At 35.0% G+C, this 23,826-nt stretch overlaps 2 protein-coding genes across 2 annotated transcripts; one reads left to right on the forward strand and one right to left on the reverse strand.

Annotated features, from left to right (window-relative positions):
• Positions 1–7,474: 7,474 nt before the first annotated feature.
• On the forward strand, positions 7,475–10,204 carry LOC141641818 (flavanone 3-dioxygenase 2-like). Its single transcript, XM_074450480.1, has 3 exons — positions 7,475–8,207; positions 8,778–9,037; positions 9,469–10,204. The coding sequence occupies exons 1-3, from the start codon at positions 7,995–7,997 to the stop codon at positions 10,034–10,036; spliced, it is 1,041 nt and encodes a 346-aa protein (XP_074306581.1). The 5' UTR covers positions 7,475–7,994; the 3' UTR covers positions 10,037–10,204.
• Positions 10,205–15,696: 5,492 nt separating this feature from the next.
• Positions 15,697–17,210, reverse strand: LOC141601493 (cytochrome P450 94A1-like). The gene is made up of 3 exons (XM_074421976.1): positions 17,168–17,210; positions 16,374–17,066; positions 15,697–16,202 (listed from the first exon to the last, which is right to left on the reverse strand). Exons 1-3 carry the CDS (start codon positions 17,208–17,210, stop codon positions 15,841–15,843), a joined length of 1,098 nt encoding a protein of 365 aa, XP_074278077.1. The 3' UTR covers positions 15,697–15,840.
• Between the last annotated feature and the right edge of the window lie 6,616 nt (positions 17,211–23,826).

Here is a 23,826-nt window from a genome sequence, read left to right on the forward strand (position 1 = left end):
TACACCCGGAACAATTATAAATACAGTCTTATGTATTCATATCATATAACAAGATTATCAATAACAAAGTACGTTTATGAAATACTCTCCCTTATAAAATCTATCATATATCATGTTGTTTACTGAAAATACATATAACACACATTTTATAAGAGCGAATCACAATTGGTAAGGACGAATTCATAGCTTCATAGCGAATTCGGTAACCATGATTAGAATGCTTATTTGGAGGCTGGTGAGGTCCTGGCTGATGCAGTAGGAGGAAAGGTGCGTAGTGATTGAAAGTGACTAGGAAAAAAAAAGTAACTTAATGAAAATTGATCTGAAGAGGAAGAAGAAAAAGCGAGGTACACCACTCTATATATAGGACTAGGAAAAAAGTAACTTAAAAGACAAATTGCTAAAAAAATGACAAATTGATAAAAAAAAATGAAAAACTGTGATAAATTGATCGAAAAACTAAAACCTTATTTAATTTACTATTTTTACATTTAAATTTGATCAAAATACCCTTGCGTAAATTAAATTAATGATCCAATTAAAACACAAATCGAAAACTTGGTAATAAGGTAATACGAGTAGTCTCAGTAGTCAGTCCCTCCGTACCGGTCAATCGAAAACGGGTAAATAAGGTTTACATAATATGCAAGTGTATCGTGTATGTATGTAAACCTAGTTAGATCAATAACTAAGGCCATCGTATACACTAATAGTCCTATGTCCGGTTAATTGTTTATTAATTACCTATTTCATTTTAAATTATCTTAGTTAATTATTTACCTTTTTATTCTAGGATTGCACACTCGATTTGATTCACTTGTCATCTAATAACTGGTCGATTATTCTTCTTTTTTTAATTTTGTGTCAAAAACAAAAATAAATAAATGACCGGGACATGAGGAGTCCTCAAGAAATCCTTATACATAAAAATCCAAAAAATAATTTCAAAAATCTATACGGTTAATTTTGAACATTAATAATACAAATTCGAACTGCATGTGACTTTATTTTCGAGCCGAGGAGCCAATGTTAACTCGGCTTGACAGGGTTAAGTTCTCGAGTTGAGCTCGGTCGCACGAGCTATCTCGTTTCGTTCACTGTCTATTTCACAAATGCGTAAAAACTCGCCTATAAAAACGAGAATTTGTTTCAATTATTACCAAATTAGTGTAGATCCCGCGCAAATGCGCGGTAAATATAAGTCTTTTAATTTTTAGTGTATTAGTTATAGATTTTAGATTTATATCTCATAAATTTTTATAAAAAATAACTAATAATAAAATTAATCAAAATAATTGAATAATTTCATGAATTGTGTTTTTTTTATGAAAATATTTTAGTTACATCAAATTATTTTAAAAAAAATCTTTTTTCGTCACGAAATTAATAATAAGAGATACGGTTTTTATGTATAGGTTATTTTAAATGGAAAATTAGTTTAATAAATGAAAATATAATTTGTTTCCATACATAAGTTTGAGCACTTTGTAAGGAAAATTTTAAAGAAGTTGTATTATCTTAGTATATAGGAGGATTTATATACTTTTTAAATTTGCACCTCATTAATATTTATAAGTTCACTCAATTGTGAATTGTAAATTTTTATTTAAATCGTGAACTTAAATTGTGAATTTTTAAATTTGCACCTCATGAAACAAAAAAATGAAACGGAAAACTAATAAAAAAAATTATTTAAATTGTGAATTTTTTTTTTAGTGAATGTTTTTTGTTACGAAGTTAATAGTAAGTATGTGTCAAGTTATTCTTTACAGTAATAATTATTGCATTACTGAAAAATTTAGCAACTTATACTTTATAGTTTAATATTAATTTTATTTTATTTTAATGAAAAAATCTTAATTATGAATTTATTTAAAAAATTAGAGTTTATTTACAAGAATGTATTCATTGAAAAGATAATAGTTTAATGGAAGAAAATTTTATTTATTACCTTATTTAGCTAGATGCTTTTTAAAGGGAAGACTAAGAAAATTTTTATTCTCTTAGTAATAAGAGGGATTGAATAAATTTCATTGTAAATTAATTAAATAATAATACGACTCTATTATGCGAATAAAACAAGCCAACTACCCCGCCTATCTCACTTATCTTATCTCCCTTTTATAACTAAGCTCAATACACTACCCTACCCGATCTACCTAACTTCTCATATCTTCTTCTCATTTAATTTCTGTTAATTATCGAGTTAAACTCAACCAAATTATCTATCTCCAATGTGTTGGATGGATAGCAATGGGTTGTTTTATTAAGAAATACTTACCCCTCTGTCCTAGTGAATACATTTGACCATTTTGGATTTCATTATTTTTCCGGGTCAAATCATTAAGATTTAACAATTATTCGGTTTTGATCGAGTTTGGGTAAGGTGTTATTATTTAGAAATCGGGATCATAGTTCAGTTGCTCAGGACAAGTACGTCGCAGATGAAGTTTTTCAAATCGGATTCCTTGCAAAGGATAGTTTTGTCAAATTTATTTAGAATAATGGAAAATTAAGCTATATGTAACATTTTTGGCCTATTTGTCATAATTCTTCACTTTTTTTTTTTACCAATTTATTAGTACACTCTATAATTTTTAATCAATTTGGCAAACCACCTCCACTTTTTTACCAATTTAATAGTTTGGCCCATTATTATGTAAAGACGTCTAAATCGTCTAAGTCATGCCTTATCGATTCATAAGATATACTCTGCATATATACAAGTAGTATACAACAAGTGTACATATATGTAAACCTAGTTAGATCAATAACTAAGGCCATCTTACACACGTACTAATAATCTCTCTATTCGAGTCAATTGTTTACTTATATCATTTTAAATTCTCTCAATCAATTATTTATCTTTTTTATTTTAGGAATATCTTTGATTGATAACTTGATACTCCATATTACACACTCCATTTGATCAACTTGTCACCTAATAATTGGTCAATTGTTCTTCTTTTCTTGGTCGTTGTGCCAAAAATAAAGATAAACAAATGGAACATAGAAAATTGTATTTAAGAAACCTATATACATAAAAATCTAAAAATAATTTCAAAAATTTATACTATCTAATTTCAAACATTAATTTAAACATTTTAAGAGGACTACCTAAATCCCTAAAAAGTAATAATTATGAAAGATAATTTGGTTAAACTGATTAACCAAATTATCTATCTTCAACTTGTTGGATGCAGCAATTGGTTGATTATTGAAGAAATACTTACCCCCTCTGTCCCAGTGAATAGTTGACGGAGGGAGTACATACAAGATTGCCCGTCAAAGCTGAACAAGTAGTGCTCCAAATGTGTATGTACGTATCTAGAGCGTATGTTTTCAATTAGCCGCTGCCTATTACAAAGCTTATGGATTTGGGTATATATGTATCCTCTGTTGACGACTACAAATTAGTGATAAAATACTTATTAGTTTTTGATTTAGCGGTTGAGAGGTTTGATGTGATTAAAGTCGATTGCAAAATTATGTACTAGACCTACGTAACACATAATGCATGGTTTTAACGTTCAATGATGTGTTCACGATTGCAAAATATGTTGGTTCCAAGCTAATTAGTTTCTTCTCCGTTTCTTATTGAGGACTCAGAGGTCAGAGCCATTGTTGTTTGCTCCTTGCCTTCTAGTTCAAGACCATCCATCAAGATCGGAAACGCCTTAATTTAATTTAATATAATGCTTAGAATATCAATTGCCTTAATGTTCATCCTAAATTACAAGTTAGTTATACTAGGCAAATAAATAAGCTGGTTGATAATATGGAGTAACAACTGAAACGCCTTAATTTAATGCTTAGAATATCAATTGCCTTAATGTTCAACATTTCAGAATGCTGCAAACTCTTTCTCATTTCGTACATGATGTTCAACATTTCCTAACATACCTTATAGTCTTATACCTACTACCTAAAGTTTGAAAGTGCGGTATGTAGTTAGATTCAGCAAGTTAGTTTTCTTACCGAGTTCGATCTGTTTGCTCAATATTTTCAAGGGCGTCTAACACCCCGTGCAACCACGGACAGAGGAACCGGGCCTTCGCTTTTGAACACCTAATTTATAAGCCTTATTGATTAAATTCAATACAAAAATTGAAGTATAATACCCTTGTGCATTCATATTTAGGACCTCATTTTTTCTCGGTGCACCGGGCCTCCATTTGTACTTTCAAAATAAAATAATAAAGTTAATCTATACTTTCAAAATTTTGAAATATAGAAGGCTCATATAATTTTAGAAACTTAAATAAGTATACTTTTAATATGAAATTGTTTAACTAGAAGAGAGGAGAGTTTATTACTTTGATTCAAAACTTCATTTTTAAAGATAATTAAATTTAAAACTAGATAATTAATTAACATGAAAATAGTCTTTTTTTTAAAAAAAAAACCATAAAGGTTATATCATATCATGCAAATAAGAAGAAATAACGCCCACAAATTCATACGGAAAATTTCCCGTCCAGACACGCCTACCAATGCTCCATGGAGTAGCATGAGCCACCACATGCGCAAGCTTATTAAAGTTCTACTAGAAGTCTAGAATACGTAAATAAAACCAAATCGAATAAATTACAAAAATTCCAAATATCGTCATAGAGTAGGAAAAGCTCGCTTCTCCCTTTCTTTCGCTTCTTCATATCATTAACTACCCCGAGACAATCGCTTAACATGAAAATAGTCTTAATTGTCAATAATAACAAATTTAAAAGAACATACCCGTGTAATTTGCACGAGTTTAAGACTAGTAACTAATTATAATAAAAACCGACAAGAAAAGAGAAGAAGAAGAACGGAATTTTTGCACCCTCAACATGTAATTTGGGACATCTCCCGAGTAGTTAGATGTAGATTTGAACAAGAGTATGTTATCAACGGTTTTCGCAATTTGAAAAAGTTTCCATCTTTAAAAAACAAACACGTTTTTTATCGCTTCGCGAAGGGTAGTTTTGAAAACAAGATTGTGACTTTGTTTCTTAACGAAATTTTGGTTTAAAAGATGTTCTGGATTTTTGGGAGTGTGAGTTTGTGACTTAAAGCAAAGAATTGGTACAAAAATGATGATTTATGGATTAAAATGGAGGGAAAACAGTTCTGGTTCAAAACTGGAGCGAACTTGTGCTCGAATTCTCACCTAAGCTCGTGTATGAACAAAGGAAGGGAGGTCTCGAGGGAGAGGCGAGAGTTCGGGTTCGCAAAACAGGGGAGAGAAACTCGGGTTTAAAACGCATCAAGAATCGAGTCCAAACAAGCTAGAAACAAGCTTGAAATCGGATTTAATCAAATTGAATATCAAGTCGAAATTTTGAGGTAAAAATCAAGTCTTTGAATTTTGAACTTAAAATCGAGTTAAAATATTATATTTAAAACAATAATTAAAATAATTTAAAATCAACTAAGAATCTCAAAATGAAATTTATTTTGAAACACACTACCCAATTATACAATTAAATTTGGAACACACAAATAACTATCAGAAATAAAAATAGGGAATGTTTAAGCAGCAAATTATCCAACCTTTACAAAATCTTTAAAATTTGATGTAATGTAAAAAATGTGTAATCAAAATCCAATTTGTTTTTATTTTTGTATATCTTTTAAAAGAAAGAGAAAAAAGGGGCTCACTCTGGTTCATTTTGTTAATGTGATCTTTACATGGTACCGTCCATGTGGATGAACAACCATTCCTTTTTTTTTTCAATAGGTCTTGGTATAGACGGGTGGGGCGAACAGACGGGTAAAGACCTCTAATAAAATGGGTAGGGGGGTAAGGTGGGACACCCCCCATGTGCTTCCCACTTTATGATAAATGAATATTTTGTGAGGGAAAATAGTATCCGTCTATACGTATAGACGGATAGTGTCCGTCTATAATGAGAATTTGTGTTTTTTTTTAGAGTTGAGTTAATTAAAATTATTATTAAAATTTTGATTTTGATTAAATTTTTCTTTTACATAATAAATTTTAACGATTTGCGAAAACATTTTGCAGATGATCATTCCTTAAACTCCTAAAATGCAATTTAGTTGATTAATGAGATATTTTTATGACGAAAATGCAAAGTTCGTACTATTAATGTCTAAGTTGAAAAATTGGATTATTTTTAGAAGACTTAACAAAGATCGAGTTATTTTCGTTAATTTGCCTATTTTGTATTAAAGGTCTTAGATTAACTCCGAGTCATAAAATAACACGTCTATCAAAATTAACCGTAACTCAATCCAAAATCTTTTCCGAAACCCCGAAATAAAAATAAACAAGGGCCGTCAAAAATCAAAATGGAATGAGCAGTCATTATCAAATTCGAAATACATTTGAACCTTGATTTTCCCAAATTCGAAATGATGGAACCCGTCGAAGATGTTTAACATGCATATATGGAGATTCTTTTTAACTTCAACGAGGACCATTCTTTTAAAGAAAGGACAAAATTCATTGTTCCAAATCATATTCTTTTTCTAACTTAAATTACTTTATTGTTTTTGTTCTCTCGCTAGTATCCAATTCTCATCGAATGTCGTCATCATCCAAAATCTTTTCCGAAACCCCCAAATAAAAATCAAAATGGAATCAGCAGTCATTATCAATCTTCTTTATCATCATCTTATCAACGTTGTTATCGTCTTCATCAATCCATCATCCTCATTTTCTCAACCTTAGATTCTGATAAAAAGAAGAATAATAAAAGCAAAAGGCATGTTCATTAGATGAGGATGAGGATGAGGATCCGTGGAAATAGTTAGGTGATTGATTTTAGTTTGTTAGATGAGGATCACGTGGAAATAGGTAGGTGATCATGTGGGATTGTATGTAGTTAGATGCCTATTATTCAACACAAAATCTCATTGAACACGGCACGTATCCGTCACTTTGGAGTGACGGATACCATTTTCTCTCACAAATGACCCAAATAGAGGAGAGAGGGAAACACATGGGGGTGACCCCACCTTGTCCCCCCCTATTCGTTTTGTGAGTGGCATTACCCTGCTCATTTGCTTCGAGTTCGAGGTTTGGTCTCATTCCCAACCAATAACCCGACTTTACGGTGTAGTCCCCATTCCTGCTAGGCCACCAATAGAGTTGGTCTTCGGGTAAATCTCTGCTTAACGGGATTTCATGTATCCTCCTGACCTCCTCTTCCAAAAACAGAGCACTCAAAATATCTTCTCGCCAAGAACCCCTATTCGCATCAATGAGCTCGGCCACATACATAGACGGGTTCCCTTATCATATACACATCTTTGTTCGAGTTATTAGTTCCGTGGTTTGTGCAAAAAACGACCCGCAATATCGCCGTTCGCTAAGAATTTCGGTTTCACAAAAATCCATTTATATTGATAGTGACTGATATACAGCAGGAATTATGGTAATAGTGTAATACAATACGGTAGGAATTATGGTAATAGTGTAAGCAAAAAGTTCATTAATTCCATCTAGCATCAATATGAGCGGCAACGGCTTAAAGAAGAAAAAGAAGAACAGTTACAACACGTCTTCGTTATTATCCTCACCTTCCAATTATTCTCTCAACACTTAAGTTACATCGCAGGATATAGTAGAACGAATCGTTGGTTTGATTGTTAGATGAGGCGTGGAAATAGGTGGTAGGTGATCATGTGTGTATAAATACCCCCACAGATTCTTCAAAATTTTCATAACCAAAACATCTCCAACATCAACTGCATCCACTGCATATATAACAGTTGACTGTTAGTTGACTAATATAACAGAATCTCTATATATACACTTGTACTCCTTACAATTGTAAACATAAGTTTCATAATACAATTTACTCAGATTACTCATTATCATATTCTCTCATCTATATTCTCTCTACAATACAATTCATACATTTCTATACATCTTCATTACAATCATAAATCTTCATCTTCAACCTATGTTACTAGATTAATACTAATCTTCTTCACCTACTTTCTTTCTTCCTAAGTTGCAGGAAATCAAAAAAAAAAACAAAAAAATGAGACTATTAGCGGAATTCCTAAGTGAAGGTAACCAATTCCCATTAGATTATAAATTGCTCGACCGTGAATTACCTATTCCTTTATATGAGGAACCAATCCACGACCTGCGAGTAGCTGACCTGGTGTGTTTGAGTTGGGGTACGAATCCTCGGCCACCAATAGTCCTCGACTCCGTCTATCAAGCAGCCATATCTGATGGCATATTTCAAGTATGCTCAAATATTCTCATTTCCCTTCTCTTATCTTATCTTCAAAATTTGAACTAGTTAATAACAAATTAATTTCGATCCATTTACTAATCACGGTAATTTTTATTGGATTTTTTTTTTTGTTGATAAATGCAATCATTTTGTCGTAGGAAAGACTAAAGAGGACAGAGGCCGTTTGTTAATGGAGTATATATTTTTATATATGAACTTATTAAGGCCATGTAGAGTTTGTTACGTGTGGTTTATGAGGCCACTCTAATTTATAAGTTCGCTTTTTTTATCGACTTTATTTAAACGACTTGCTTAATATTAATTTTGATCCATTTACTAATCATTGGTAATTTTTATTTTGATGGGTTAAATTATTTTAAAAACGTAAAGATATGATTGTGATTTGAGACGGAGGGAGTATAAATTTGGGTTGGATATATTAATTTATTAATTATTTTAATTGCGTGTTAATTAAAAATGTAGAGTGAATTAACTGGATATGAGTGATTGTTTATATAATCTTTTAAGCACATAATGTTGTTCTTGATAATTTAACACTTAGTTTTACGTAATTACAAGGTCACCAATCATGGAATCACCCCAAGAGTGATGGAAAGGGCCATGCAGGGTGCAACAAACTTTTTTGAATTACCCATTTATCAACTCAAGAGCAAGGCTGCAGAATTAAAAAGTGAATATTCCGACAGTTATTCCAGCAGTTATGTCCATTTTTCAGGAATTCATGATAGAGCAAAATATTGGAGGGACACTGTGTTCTTCTACTGGCCCTCACAAACCTCACAAACCGTAAATATCCCTGATCATGCATCCAAATTCAAGTAAGTTTTGTTAATAATTTAACAATTACTTTTACTTTGGACGGGTATATCTGTCTAAAGTGTAGACGGATCAAATATATGACCACTTTACATAATAAGACAAGGTGGTAACATCCAACTTATTATTTGTCTTATTATAAAATTAGTGTAATATTTGACCACAACGACTTTTGCACGGATAGAAGTGAGAATTCGTGATAATTTAAACGAGTCTTACTTAACTTATTTAAGTGGGCTTGGTCATAAAAGTGTAGTAATATGGATAATAGATGACAAATTAGATGCCCATAGGCCGACCGGCTATGAGCCTATGACCACAAACAAAAATATTTTCCCTGTGAGCTTGGCGAAAGCTATTATACACTAATTATTTCTCAGCAAATTTTAAGAGAAAATTTAACTAATATACACCAATTGTTTTCCATATGTAGCTCTTCTGTTGGATACTATGCTTCAAAAGTCAGACCACTTGCTGAAAAATTAATAAGTTTCATCAGTGAACGTCTTGAACTTGGCGAAAGCTATTTTGATGAGCAAGGACTCACGTCGGTGAGAAGGCTAAATATAAACTCGTATCCGCGCTGTCCACAACCTGCATTAACTTGCGGAATACCTCAGCATATAAATCCCGATCTGCTAACGATCACATTTGAAAGTAGTGGTGCGCACGGGATACAAGTGTTTAAAAACAATCAATGGCAGAGCGTAAAGGCTCAACCAAATGCATTGATTGTGACACTAGGAAGTCAAATGCAGGTTGTGAGTAACAATGTGCTCAAAGCACCCGTTCATAGAGTGCTTGTGAACGCTGAAAGGGGACGTACATCAATCAGTTATGCCATAGCCCCAAGTAATGACACCGACGTGAAACCTGCTGCCATTGGCCGCCCAGGAGCAGAACCCCAGCGCTACAGTAGCTACAAATATTCTGATTATCTTGTGGATCACATGACGAATTATAGAGACGCAACCTCAGTTGTATCGCATTTTGAAGTGTAATTTGTTGAAAGTTGATTTCGGAAAGTAAAAGAACTTGGATTTTAGACATTTAGTGATGGTTATTGTCTTATTCGTTTTAGTTGAATGTGGATTCATATTGTGGGACCTAAAGGCTTTTAGTTTGAGACTTTTAAGTACAAGCAGGGTCAAATACTTGGGTGCACTTTCATTGGAAAAAGATCATTATATGACAGTTTGAAATTCATCTCAAAACTTGTTTTGTGCTTTTTAAAATTAAGATTTTCAACATATTGAAACGAACAAGTATAAGCTTTGTTTCTCTTGTTCATGATTGAGACTAACGCAGAAAAAGTAGGCTTACGAAGACAAAGATGAAGAAGAGAGTAAATTTAGAGGGAATGATTGAATTGCAGAGAAATGTTAAAGCTGATTTTATAACTTGGAGATGAGATTGAGAAATTAGGAAATTAGGGATTTGTAGTTTGGATTTTGGAAAGTGTTCGAGTTATGGCGGTGTTTTGTGTGTTCGTCTAACGGCAAACTCCTACTGCTTTACTTTTGTGCGCGTTTTAGCTGCAATAGTAAACGCATCTTCTTTTAATTGTTTCTTAGTTCGGAAAAAAATGGAATTTCCATTACCATTGTATAGACCTCTCAAACGGGTCGGGTCCTGGGTCGGGTCAGAATACGGGTCATGGGTGGTCGAGGGTCGAAATACGGGTCAAGAAATAATTTTTAACGTCTTTTTAAAACGATTTTTTTAATTTACAAAATTATTTTTTAAAAAGTAAAATATATTTAAAATTATTATTTTAATCATATTCATCATATACAATAATTATATTGATATAATTATTAAAATAAAGTTTTTTAATAATTATTTTATTATTAAATATTATAAAAGTTATATAAAATTGACTTTTTGGTTGAATTTTTAATTTTAAGTAATAAAAAATAATTTTTTAACTATATTTTCAAATATTAATATTTTTACTAAAATTCATGATTTACCCTTGACCCAACGGGTCGGGTCTCGATCCTAAAATAACGGGTCATTTCGGGTACGGATCAAACGAGCCGCGGGTCTAAAAAACCGGGTATGTAACCCAAAAAACGGGTCGGGCAGGTCGGGTTTTCGAGTCGGGTCGAATTTTGACAGGTCACAGATCAATGCAGTTAGTGTAACCGATATAGCAGCACTACTTTCTGGCTGTTCAGAAGGTCATCAATGCTGTGATTATGTGATTGATGAGGGTCTCATCCCCGAAGGCAATTGAATTTTTTTTTCCCGATTTTTTGCGTAACCCAGGTTCCAGACTAACACGACATCCTTTAGGATGAAAATGTTGTCTTTTAGGACATCACAATGCAAGACTAACACATTGTTACTACGCAAGACTAACACAACATCACAACGCACTTTGCAGGTTATCTCATTTAATTGAAGATTTCTTCTTTGGCTATTTTACATATTTTAAAGGGCGGGAACGACTATAAACATGTTTCTGCTGTTATGAGCTTTTTTAAAAATTAAAGAGGAACTTACTATGCTCATAATCACTTCTATTTGTGTGGAAACATTAATTCATCGTGCTGAAATTGAGAATATGCCGAGAGTTTGAGCCATTTCGTATGCAGTAGTGAGTAGTCTTCTTGAGCCATTTCACAAGCTTGTGACGGAATAGTGTCGTCACAAATGAGAATTTGTGAAATATCAGATCACATGGCATATTTGTAATTACCGGGGTATAAGTTGTCTCGTAATGTACTTGCAATTTGGTCGAGAATAAGAAAGGTCAATTTCGAGTTGTGTTTGCAAGATAGAAAAAAGATAAATGTATTAAACCTTTTAACTTTTTTTGGACCACACAAACCACTCTACCCACGTGTAAATGAAATTGGAGCACACAAAACCTTCCAAAAAAAGAATGAGAGAAGAAAATCCGACTATCATAAAACAAAAAAAAAGATGAAAAAAATAAACGACTAAAAAGAAGTCTGTAGAAAAAAATATTTATCTTACTCGTATTTTGAGCATAACCCGATTCGTCAATGATAAATTGGGCTTCACATAAAGCCACAAGTTAAATAAATTAAATCGGGCTGCTTCACATGAGTCCATCATCTCTACTTGCATCCATACACTTCTCGTTCTACGAGTTGAGCATCGGGTTAATCCAAAATCCGTAGCTCTTAAACTCATTGTTTTCAGTTTGCAGGAGAAGTGGATGGAGGAGCATCTTATGCTCTTACAAGAGGTTATTGACCTATTTTTATTCTTTCTTGTGTTAAATGAACCTCAAGAACAATACCGAGTACACAATCTCTGGGAAGGGGTATACGATACCTTATTTATGGAGTATAACTCCAGTAACTTGGTCACATCACATGAAAAAGAATCATGAACTAATAATCCATGACATCTGTGGCCAACATTGTATGGAAAATCAGATGCACTATTTAATTCTGACAGTTTTATTCTGTTTGGCAAAAGACTGTAAACAATCAGAACAATATATGCATCACTACAAAAATGCAAGTAAACGGAGGACAAAAAACACCATAGCTTTTAATAAACACGAGATGGGTCTGGCCTTACCCGCGGTGGAGGAGAGAAGTCTAACTCACAAGCCCAAGAATGCTCTTATCTCCCAAAACCAATTGGCAATGGGAGAAACACCCCTAGGCCTTATAAGATAGACAATCTCTCTCTTTTTCACCGATGTGGGACTCACAAGTGGATTTATACTCCAACAGCTTTGCTGGTACCTTTCCTTCCGAACTGAGATCGTCCCATTTTTGTGTCCCATCTCTTATCCCACTAATTTTATTTTATGACACATCGTCCCTTGAACAATTAGTAAATATGGTAATAATTTATGTCATAGTAGATACGACGTAAATGTAGAATGATTATAATTGTATTGATTGATAGATGAACCATCTCAACCAAAACCTTAAGGTGATGGTTGAGGCCCAACTATTATAAATATTCCTATTACGCTCCCTCACTCAAATGCCCGTTGGGCTTGAAGAGTGGTTAGTTGTGGGCTTGAAGAGTGGTTAGTTGTGCATCGGCTCCCCCGTACCGTGTGCTGGGTTTCCACTTCGAGTTTTTGAGGAGTTTTGAGGTTGCCAGGATTCGAACCCGTGACATATGGTCACACTGGCTCTGATACCATGATAGATGAACGAGAGGAAAGTAGCATGAGTGTCGGATTTTTTCTTTAGCGGGAAAAGCCACGTAAATTTGGTGTAATGATCAACAAAGATTACATAATATTTAAAGTTATTAATGGAGTGAATCGGAGAGGACCATAAATCGCTAAATATAATATCGAGGGGTGCATTGGATTTAATTGACGATGAAGTAAAGGGCAATTTGTGACTTTTGTAAATATGGCAGGAAGAACAAGCATTATTATTAATAATAGTCTTAGAATCAAAACAAGAGACAATATTTTTTAAAATGGAAAAATGAGGATGGCCAAAACGATGGTGCAAGTCGGCTGTGGTGAGGGTAGCGGAACAGGCTTGCGGCGTAGACGACATTGGCCAGTAGTAGACTCCGTCCTTGGCTGGTCCCGTGTATAAGGTGGCTCCACTTTTAGTGTCCTTCACAATAAAACAAGTAGAACAAAAATCAATATTCACATTGTTGTCAAGACAGAATTTGGATACTGAAATTATGTTCTTATGCATATTAGGAACATGAAAGACATTGTGAAGCATAAAGGATGAAAGAGAGGTTGAACCAGTATGAAGGATTGGGAGGCCGGTACCATCGCCTATCACTATTTCATCAGTGCCATCATATGGTTGGTGGAGAGCAAGGTTATCAAGGTCCGCGGTTACATGATGCGAAGCACCGCTATCAAGTAACCAGGGAGAGGGGGTGTGGTTGGCAAGAGCCGTGGGATTGGCTTGCGCCTGGGTTTGGGTTGGTGTGGCGGTGGTGCGAACATATGGTGGCACCTGGATATTTGGGTAAAGGTTTTTGAAGATGGTGCAATAAGCAAGAGTGTGACCTTGAGTATGACACCATTGACATTTGCCTTTAAAGGGGTTACGAGGGTTTTGATTCGAGGTGGGAGGTGGTTGGGACGGGGTAGGGGACTGGTTGGGACGGTGGTAGGTTGTGGTGTGGCGAGTGTATGTGGGGTGAGCGATGGCAGGGAAGTCAGTGGAGGGAGTAGGACGAGTGGTGGATTGAGCGAGAGTTAACTCGCGGTTGATGAGTTTTTCAAGGAGGTCAGTGAAGGGTATGGGATCGTCACGAGCGTTAATAGCATCGATAACGGGTTGATAGGTAGCATCTAGGCCTTCAAGAACTTGGTCCGTGACATCTTCAGCGGGTATGATGGTTCCTAAAAGGGCTAAGTCATCAACGGTGGATTTGATTTGGGTCATATAGTCGGATATGGAAAGGGAGCCTTTGGTGATGTGTTTCAATTTGTGGCGAAGTTGTTTGATATGACCACGAGACGGGCGAGCGTAGGCAGCAGCAAGAGCATTCCACACTTCGCACGTCGTGGTCAGACGGTTAAGGAGGGGAGATATGGGAGATGTTATCGTACTCGAAACAGCGGAGAAAAGAAGCTTGTCTTGCCTATACCAAGAGTCGAATGCGGGGTTAGGGGCTGACGATTTGTCAGACGAAGCAGGGAGCATTTGCGAGGGTGGTGCAGTTCCATCGATGTATGACTTTAAACCATAACCGTCAAATAGCGATTCAAGTTGAATACGCCATTGACGATAGTTGGTGCCATCGAGTTTGACGATGGAGTGCACATTCAGTAGAATTAGGGGATTTTTGGGATCATTGGGGTTGGGTATTGTGGCGCCCGACATTGACGATCGAGGCGAGGAGGAGATTGGAAAAAAAAATAGGGTTTTAGGTGAGAGAGGATAGAACCTTTTCTGATACCATGTAGAATGATTATAATTGTATTGATTGATTTCAATAGGGTGAAATACAAGAGTTTATATAATACAGTACAAGGAGAAAGGGTAAGCTAGGGTTAGATAATTAAGGAGATAATAACTAAAATATATACAGTATAATTTGTTAGCAAAAATAAGGGAGAATAATTAGGTAACTAATTATTCTCTACAGTAAATAAGACTGATGATCGCTCCATTTCTTTCCTACTAGTCTACACCCTAAAGCAAAACCCACCTCTCATTATATTTCGTATACCCTCCACCTCCATCCAATTTGATTCGCAACATAATTCATTATATATATAGAAAACACCCTTGTCTTTTTTTTCCTTACACGAAATATTATCTTAAATATTTGGGTATTTTGTTAAACACAACCTTTAAAAAACTTTTTTTTCCAAACACCACCTTCAAAAAAAAAGTTTGTAAAACACAACCTTTAATAATCTTTTTTTTTTGTAAAACACGACATTTTGGCAAGAGTTTAACCACTTTGCAATAGAGTGACTTTAAGTCGATATTTGAGTTAGCAAACGAGATCGATTTGAGGTGTTCTTAGACTTTTTGGAAAGGTGGTAGTACAAGCTTTCCAGGAGTTACCAATACGGTGGTGATAGGTGGCCTTATGTGGGTTTATTGGTGTGTAAAGTAAGGCTGATCAATGAGTGAATTGGAGATAAAAACAAATCAGAAAAACACCAATTCATGTTACGCAAAACATATGTTTTTATAATTTCTTTTGATAGCTATTCCGAAACGTAGAAAGGATATACATAAAATTACTGAATAGTTTTAACATAATTCAATGGCAAACTATTCTACATGAAACTTATAGAACTTCATATACCCTCTTGATACACATTTTAGTCCAACTGATTCCCAAATGAACAACACTTCAGTCACTCAAACTCACACCTTTCTTCGATCCTTACCGGAAACCCACCATGCATCTTAGCCGTAAGATAGGGTACATAAACCGGCTCAAACCCTTCCTCAGCCACAGGAACAACCTTAAACCTACTCAAAACACCTGCAACCACCCTCTTCATTTGCAAAAACGCCATTTCCTTTCCAAGACAAACCCTTGGCCCACCATGAAACACCGGGTATGAATATGGGTCACGGGGCATGAACCTCCATTTCTTCTCCACTACATTTTCCGTTTTCTGGAGCCACCGCTCTGGCCTGTACTTTGCCCAATCTGGACCCCACAACTTCTCTAGTCTTCCCATTGCATAAGGGTGGTACGTCACCCATGTACCTAGTGGCAGAGCCAGAATTTAAAGTCAAATATTAAAACATAATGTATATCGAAAAATTTTAGGGAGCCGGTTTAGAAATACAATAGAGTAACTAACAAGTTAGCAAAAAAATTCAGATTTTTCATTGCATAGCGGCCATGTTAGGCCCCCTTGTCGGCCATTGTACGTACCTTTTTTGACCCGCATCCCGTCTGGCAAGACATCGTCAGAGGTCGCTTCCTTAATGTCCACCGGCACCGGAGGAAATAGACGCATGCTCTCACATAACGCCGCATGGGTATAAACCATATCTTTTACTTCTTCATATGCAGTGGAATTTAAATGCTCTGTTTTATTCCCCTGTTTTCCTCTGTTTTGTAATACCTCTTCTAGTATCTGCTGTTCAGCTTGTTTGTTCTTATGTACAAGCCAAAAAAACCATGTTAATGCAGCCGATGTCGTATCTCGGCCGGCAAGGAGGAAGCTTATAACGATATCAGTCACGAATTTCTCGTCCGAGTGTCCTGATTTGAGAAACCTTGATAGTAAATCCTCCGAATTTTCCGAGTTTTTCAAAATAGTTTCTTTCTTTTCCTTGACAATTGCCATGGCAAATTGCCTTACTTTAGAAACAGCTTCTTTCAGTCTTTTCTCAGACCCAATATTAAGAAACTTTGAAGTTTTCCAAACAATCGGAAAAAAGGAACGAAATCTCGCTGTGCTGATCATTGTAGCTTCTTCATATGCTACAGCAAATTCCTGATTTGGTAAGGATGGATCCAAGTATTCTGGGTCATACCCAAAAGAAATCTTGCAAATATTATCGAAAGTAAACCTTTGTAATATGTCTTGAAGATCGAGGACTCTCCGATTCTTGGCTGCTTCTAATAGAAGCGGTACAAGTCGATTAGAGAGCTCGAAATCAACGACATTCTCGACAAATTTTCGCAACGACTTATTCGTAAATTCGTGGCTAGCAACTTGCCTTTGGAATTTCCAAGCCTCTCCCTCAACATTGAAGATCCCATCCCCTAGGAAGTCCCTAAGGACACTCCTATGGTAAAGGCCCTTTTGGTAAATATGGAACTTGGTCTTAAGGATGTGTTCTACGACAATGGGATCAGCGGTTTGGATGCTCTTGAAACCGAATGGACGGTGGAGAACGAATGTGGAAGACGGGGAAGATATGAGGAGATTTGTAAGCCATTAGAATTTATCCTGTTAGAACACACTTGGTTGATGATGCCAAGTTTCATTGTTATTTAATTGTTTGCTTCTTAGTTAAAATGTTTAGCATTTGAAGCACTCAATGAATTTCCAAAGATGATTCAAGAATGATCAAGATAAAGTTATGATAAGAAATCCCTTAGCCTTAGTCAAATGTTGTAAACGACTACAAATGCTTAGTGATTGAAGCAATCAAATTGACTCTCAAAGACGGCTTAACATGATCAAGATGAAGTCAACAAGAAGTCAAGACAATGATATGATCCTAGCATTAAGTTGAAAAATGTAAGAGTAAGTGTAACATTCTCATTTACGTCAAGTGGCTGCAAAACCATGCAACAAAGTGATTAATCGTGATGCTGTGGTTTACGATACTACCGTATGGAGGGACTTTTATTCGAAATGTTTAAGTGTCAAAATCTTTACAAATTTCATATTCTCAAAGATTTTACATTTGAATTTTCCCATTTGAAAACAAATCTGAAAAAATCAATTTGCAAAACTCACATGTGACTCCTCTAAAGTTGTGCATCTACTTTTACATAAATGGAAAGTTGATTTAGTCAAGTACTAAAGCACTCTTCCATTTGTGGTAAGTTGTCACTTGTCAAATGTGTTGAAGTTTTAAATCTGAAATTTTAAGTCATAAATCCACATTGATTAATCCTCTAGATTTGTGCATTTACCTTTTACTAAAATGGTAAGTTGAACTTGTCAAAGTTTTAAAGCTAGAAATGCTTTTTGCCATTTTGGTAAAATGTCACATGTTGAGTGTTTTGGGAAGAGTTTTCTGATTTTGATCAATGACTTGTGCTCCAAGCCTATAGCCTAACATTTACAATCACTCAAAGGCTATCTATTTAATATTGGATTTAATTAACCTAAGTTGTACTACTTAGATGATCAAATCCACTATAAATAGGGTGCCTTTGCATCATTTATTACCTAAGACTTTTATGAGCATTAATTGTTAAAACACTTTGCAAAACATCAGCTCTTGTTCTTCAACTTATTTGCAAAATTGTTTTCTATTTTAAAAGTCTTCAAACGTTTTTCAAAAAGGGTCAGAAATCTCCATGTATCGATTCACCAGTTGACTTGGCATATGAGTTTGTTCCATGATTCTCGTGTTTAGGTCTTAATTGTGATCTCCATGTTCATTAAGTGAACGATTGAGATTCAAAGACTCGTAAACTGTGAGATAGAACTTAAGTCTTGAAGCGGAGTAGCTTTGAGCGAGTGAAAGTCTTGAAGCGGAGTAGCTTCAAGCAAATGCAACCGGAGTAGGTTGGCGAGTTATTTTCATTGTAAGGGGTTTAGTTGTTTGAGTAAATTTCTAAACAAGCAATAAAATAACGGTTGGACGTAGGCCTCGGAGTAGAGGCTGAACCAATTTTTAAACATCGTCTTGTTTGTTCATTTACTTTTACGTTTGTTCTCCTTATTTATATATTGTTTATCTCGCAATCTGCCTCGTGTCACGTTGTTCAATCTGTGTCTCGGACTTCTTGATTGATTCAATCTTGTGAACTTAAAACGACTAAGTATTTCAAGTTTTCAACTTAAAAGAGATTCACTTAAGATTTTCATTGCTAAGAGTATTCAACTTAAAAAGTATTCACTTAATATCTTCATTGTTAAGTTGAAGAAAAAAATACTCTTTCATTCATACTTTTCTCAATTCGTCAGGCAACATCGACTTTCTTGTGACATATCTTGAAATTTGAATTCGTGTGTATATACTTCTAACTCAAATAGTTCTAAGTATAAACACCTCTATCATTTAAAGTATTGTCCATATCAGTTTAGTCTATTGTCCTAGATTTCAAAGAAGCTTAATTCAAGCTTAAAAATTTTAAATTGGACACCTAATTCACCCCCTCCCCCTCTTAGGTGTTCTCGTCCTTGACTCTTCAATTGGTATCAGAGCCTTGTGCTCTTGATATTGGTTAATTACCAAAGAGTTGATCCTATAGTTATGGACGGGAAACATACTAAGCATCCTATCTTCATTGGGGATAACTATTCATGGTGGAAAAATCGCATGGAACACTATGTTAAGAGTACGGATTATGAGTGTTGGTTGATAATCCAAAAGGGGCCCCTTGCTATCACGGTTACTAGTGCTAATGGTACTAGTGCCCCAAAAAGTGAGGATAAGTATGTCGAGGCTGATTATAGAAAGGTCGAGAAAAACTCAAAAGCCATGTCCATTCTTCAATATGGCATTGGTGAGCAAGAAGTAAACCGGATTTCCGGATGTACCTCGGCCAAAGAAATTTGGGACACCTTAAGCCTTGCTTATGAGGGGACGTCTCAAGTGAAAAATCATCGTATTGACCTTCTCATGCAACAATATGAGATGTTCAATATGATGAAAGATGAGTCAATTAATAGTCTTTCCTCTCGCTTTTCTAGTATTGTTAATGACCTTAAGAGTCTTGGTAGAAATTTTGAATCCGAGGATATGGTCCGTAAAATCCTTCGAAGTTTAACAGAAATATGGCAACCGAAGGTTACGGCTATTGAGGAGGCCAAAGACTTATCCACTTTAACCCTCAATGAACTAATGGGCTCACTTATGGCTCATGAGTTAACTCTCATGAAGCGTTTTGGTGAAAGCTCTAAAGTAAGAGGGCTTGCTTTCAAATCAACCTCAATTAATGAGGAAGATGATGGAAACGATGAGTTTGCAATGTTCACTAGAAATATTGTGGATATTGTTAATGGTCATAACCCTAAGAGGTTTAACAACAATTCTAGTAAGAAACATTTTTCAAAGAAGAGATCTACTTCCATTGTTGGTTGCATTAAATGTGACGAAAAAGGTCACCAAATGAATGAATGTCCAAAGTGGGGTAACATCAAATCTAAAGAAAAATGTGACTTGGCTAAGAAGGAATACAAGAATAAAGTAATGTGTGTTGTTTGGGGAATGTCCGATTCCGATGAGGACGAGATCCTTGAGGAAGAATTGGATGCCAAGTTGTGTCTTACTACTCGTCTTAATAATGATGCCCTTAGGTCTCCAAAAAGAGAAACATTCAAATGTCTTATGGCTCATCCCGATGATTCTGATTCTAACTTCGAAGATGAGGTAAATAATCTCAAGACAAAGGTTCGATCCTTCTCCAAAAGCAAAGTATGTTTACTCTTAGATAAATTCATTGATAAATGTCGTGTCCAAAACAATAAACTTGAAGCTATGCAAATTGAAATTGAAAACATAGCCGAGGAAAATGTTGGTCTAAGAGAGTGTCTAAATGAGCTTGATAACATTTCACCTTGTCTTGAGAAAGAAGTAAAGAAACTGAAAAGGCAAAATCTGATTCTTGTAAATAAGGTCAAACTGCTGAATGTCACAGAGACACCCACTGTGACATATGATGCTGAAAAGGAAAATGAGTCTTTAACCAAACATGTTTCTATGTTAACACAAGAACGAGACTCACTTTTAATTGACCTAACCTCTTGTAAAAGTCATCTTAAAGAACTTGAAAAATTAACAGAAATGCTACACAATGAAACAAGTCATGCTAAGAGCGCCTTTGAAAATGTGCAAACATTAAATCTTGACTATCTTGCCAAAATTGAGATTTTAAACAAAGAGTTAAATGATGCAAAAGAGTTTTACAAGAAAAAGGAAGGAAGTCAAACTGTTTTAAAGTTTTCTACGAGTCAGTCACAACAAAGTGAAAAGAATGCTGGACTCGTTTTCAAATGCAACAGTAACATGCACTGTTGCATTCGAAACCAAGAACCAAGCAAAACATATTTCCGAAGAAGAAAACATGTTGGATTTCCTGAATATGTTATTTGCAATTATTGTGGCAAGACTGGTCATGTATTTAATGGTTGTACAAAGAGAATGTATGGCATTAAAAGAAACATTAAGGTTGTTAAGCAAGTGTGGATCCGAAAAGTCTTGGTAAAGGACATGATTCAGAAGAAGGGACCCAAATTAATTTGGGTTCCTAAACTAAATGTTTGATTTGTTAAAGGCATTAGTGAGAGGCAGCAACAATTGGTACTTTGATTGTGGACAGAAGTGAAAGCCAATCTCTCCCACTAGAAGCCTACAAAGGTGGCACCATGACGTTTGACCATAACAAAAAGAGGTGAAATTGTTGGTATTGAAAAGTTGGTAAGTCATCGTCACAACGTGTCGACAAAGTGTTGCTTGTCAAAGGTTTGAAGCACAATCTTCTTAGTGTCTCTTTTTTTGTGTGATCATGATAATGCTGTTGAATTTCTTGTTAGTGAATGTAGAATTCTTGATGCAAAAACAAGGGAACTTGTTCTTGAAGGAAAACATGCTAATGATGTTTACTTGACTAATTTTTGTTCATTGTCCGATCCAATCATGTTTTGTATGTGTGTCTTAAAGAATGACTCGTGGCTTTGGCATAAACAATTAGATCATGTAAATGTTACAACATTGAACACCCTTAGAAAGCTTGACCTTATTGATGACATTCCTAACATTAAAATTCAATTTTAAAGAGATGTATGATGATTGTGCTAGAGTAAAACAAGTAAGATGCTCCTTAAATCCAAAAATTATTTTCTTGTACTTCTAAAACCTCTAAAACTCTTTTGTATAGACTTGTGTGGAGCAATGTATATTAAAAGTAGAGGTAGAAGTCGGTTCTTGTGCATGTGTGTTGATGAAATTTTATGATATGTTTGGCTACTTACTTGATCTTTAAAGATGAAACATTTGATGAATTTCTTATTTGGTTGAAAAGTGTGTAAAATAAATTTGATTTTTTTTTACCCGACCATGGAACGAAATTTAAGAATTCATCATTTGAAACCCATTGTGATGAACATGGTGTTAGTCATAACTTTTCCAACGTAAAACACCTCAACAAAATGAGTTTGTTAAACGTATGAACCGTATCTTGAGAATATGGTTAGGACCATGCTTCTAAGTAGTAAGTTGCCAAAGAAGTTATTTTTTAGCCATCAACACTTTTATGCTTAATTTATAACCATGTTATGATACGTAAAATTCTTAATAAAACTCCCTACGATTTGTTGAAAAGAAGAAATCCCAATATTCCCTCTTAAGATGTTTTGGCTGCAAATACTTTGTTCAAAAATTGGGAAAGACAACTTGGATAAGTTCGATGTTCATAGTGACGAGGTTGTCTTTATTGGATATTCGGATCATAACATGGCCTATAAAGTGCACAATAAAAGAACCATTAAAATGGAAGAAAGCATTCATTTCATATTTGATGAAGCTAGTCCTTTTTGTGTCTAATGAACAGGTTGAAGAAGATTAGGATGTTGATTTCGAGATTGGGATGATTTGTTAAGATATGGATCAAGTGGTGGAAGAGGTGAGCAACAACAGTGGAGCTACTCTTGTTGCTGAGGATGATATCCAAAATTCAGGGGGAACTAATCGTCCTCCAACACAAGAAGATGCTAGCTCATCCAGGGGGAATTTGAATGGTGAAGAACAGCCCAACCAAATAATGAACGAATCACAATCATCCCCTTCAAATAATCCCCATGCAACAGTCCCCTCGACTGTTACACAAGAACAAACCGATTCCTCAAACCCACTTATTCCAAAAAGGAAAAATGAAAACACCAAAGCTCACCCTCTCTCAAATCTAACCAGTAATCTAAATTTTGGAATGAAAACCAAATCCTCACTCCAAAACTTTTGTGCCTTCAATGCATTCCTCTCTCAAAATGAACTTGTCAATGTCACAAAGAGCACTCACTTTGTTACATCTTTGGGTGACAACCATAAAAGAGGAATTAAATCAATTCGAAATGAATGAGGTATGACATCTTACCCTAGGCCAATGTACTGTAATTGGTACAACATTGGTCTTTCGCAATAAGCTTGATGATTTTAGCGAAATCGTAAGGAACAAAGCTAAACTAGTGGTGCAAAGTTTTAACCAATAAGAGGGATTCGATTATGATAAGACCTTTGCACCGGTAGCTTGGCTTGAAGCCATACGTATGCTTATAGCTTTTGCATCTCATGTTGACAAAAACTTTTTCAAATGAATGTAAAAACTGCTTTCCTAAATGGATATCTTGAAGAAGAGGTTTTTGTCGAACAATCACTGGGCTTTATAAATAATGAGTTCCCTAACCACGTTTTAAAACTTAATAAAACACTTTATGGTTTAAAACAGGCTCATGAGCCTGATATGATAAGCTTTCAAAGTTTCTATTGGGAAAATGTTGTTTACGTGGTTTGGTTGATAAGACATTATTTATCAAGTCACGGTGCGAGGAACTGTTGCTTGTGCAAGGATATGTCAATGACATTATTTTTAGTGCAACAAATGGCGTCCTTTTTAAATACTTTTTTGGATCTAATAACTTCTGATTTTGATGACCATGATGAGAGAACTTGGATTTTTCCTTGGTCTTCAAATCAAA

The sequence above is a fragment of the Silene latifolia genome, chromosome 1 (genome assembly GCF_048544455.1).
Source record: "Silene latifolia isolate original U9 population chromosome 1, ASM4854445v1, whole genome shotgun sequence".
NCBI lineage: Eukaryota > Viridiplantae > Streptophyta > Magnoliopsida > Caryophyllales > Caryophyllaceae > Silene > Silene latifolia.

Bases quoted from the DNA above. Each gene is read 5' to 3' on its own strand.
- LOC141641818 (XM_074450480.1), top strand. From the start codon at position 7,995: ATGAGACTATTAGCGGAATTCCTAAGTGAAGGTAACCAATTCCCATTA. The intron at 8,208-8,777 runs GTATGCTCAAAT...CGTAATTACAAG, and splicing joins TATCTGATGGCATATTTCAA to GTCACCAATCATGGAATCAC. The intron at 9,038-9,468 runs GTAAGTTTTGTT...TTCCATATGTAG, and splicing joins GATCATGCATCCAAATTCAA to CTCTTCTGTTGGATACTATG.
- LOC141601493 (XM_074421976.1), bottom strand. From the start codon at position 17,210: ATGGGATCTTCAATGTTGAGGGAGAGGCTTGGAAATTCCAAAG. The intron at 17,067-17,167 runs GCAAGTTGCTAG...CGCTTCTATTAG, and splicing joins GAGGCTTGGAAATTCCAAAG to AAGCAGCCAAGAATCGGAGA. The intron at 16,203-16,373 runs GTACGTACAATG...CTCTGCCACTAG, and splicing joins CGGGATGCGGGTCAAAAAAG to GTACATGGGTGACGTACCAC.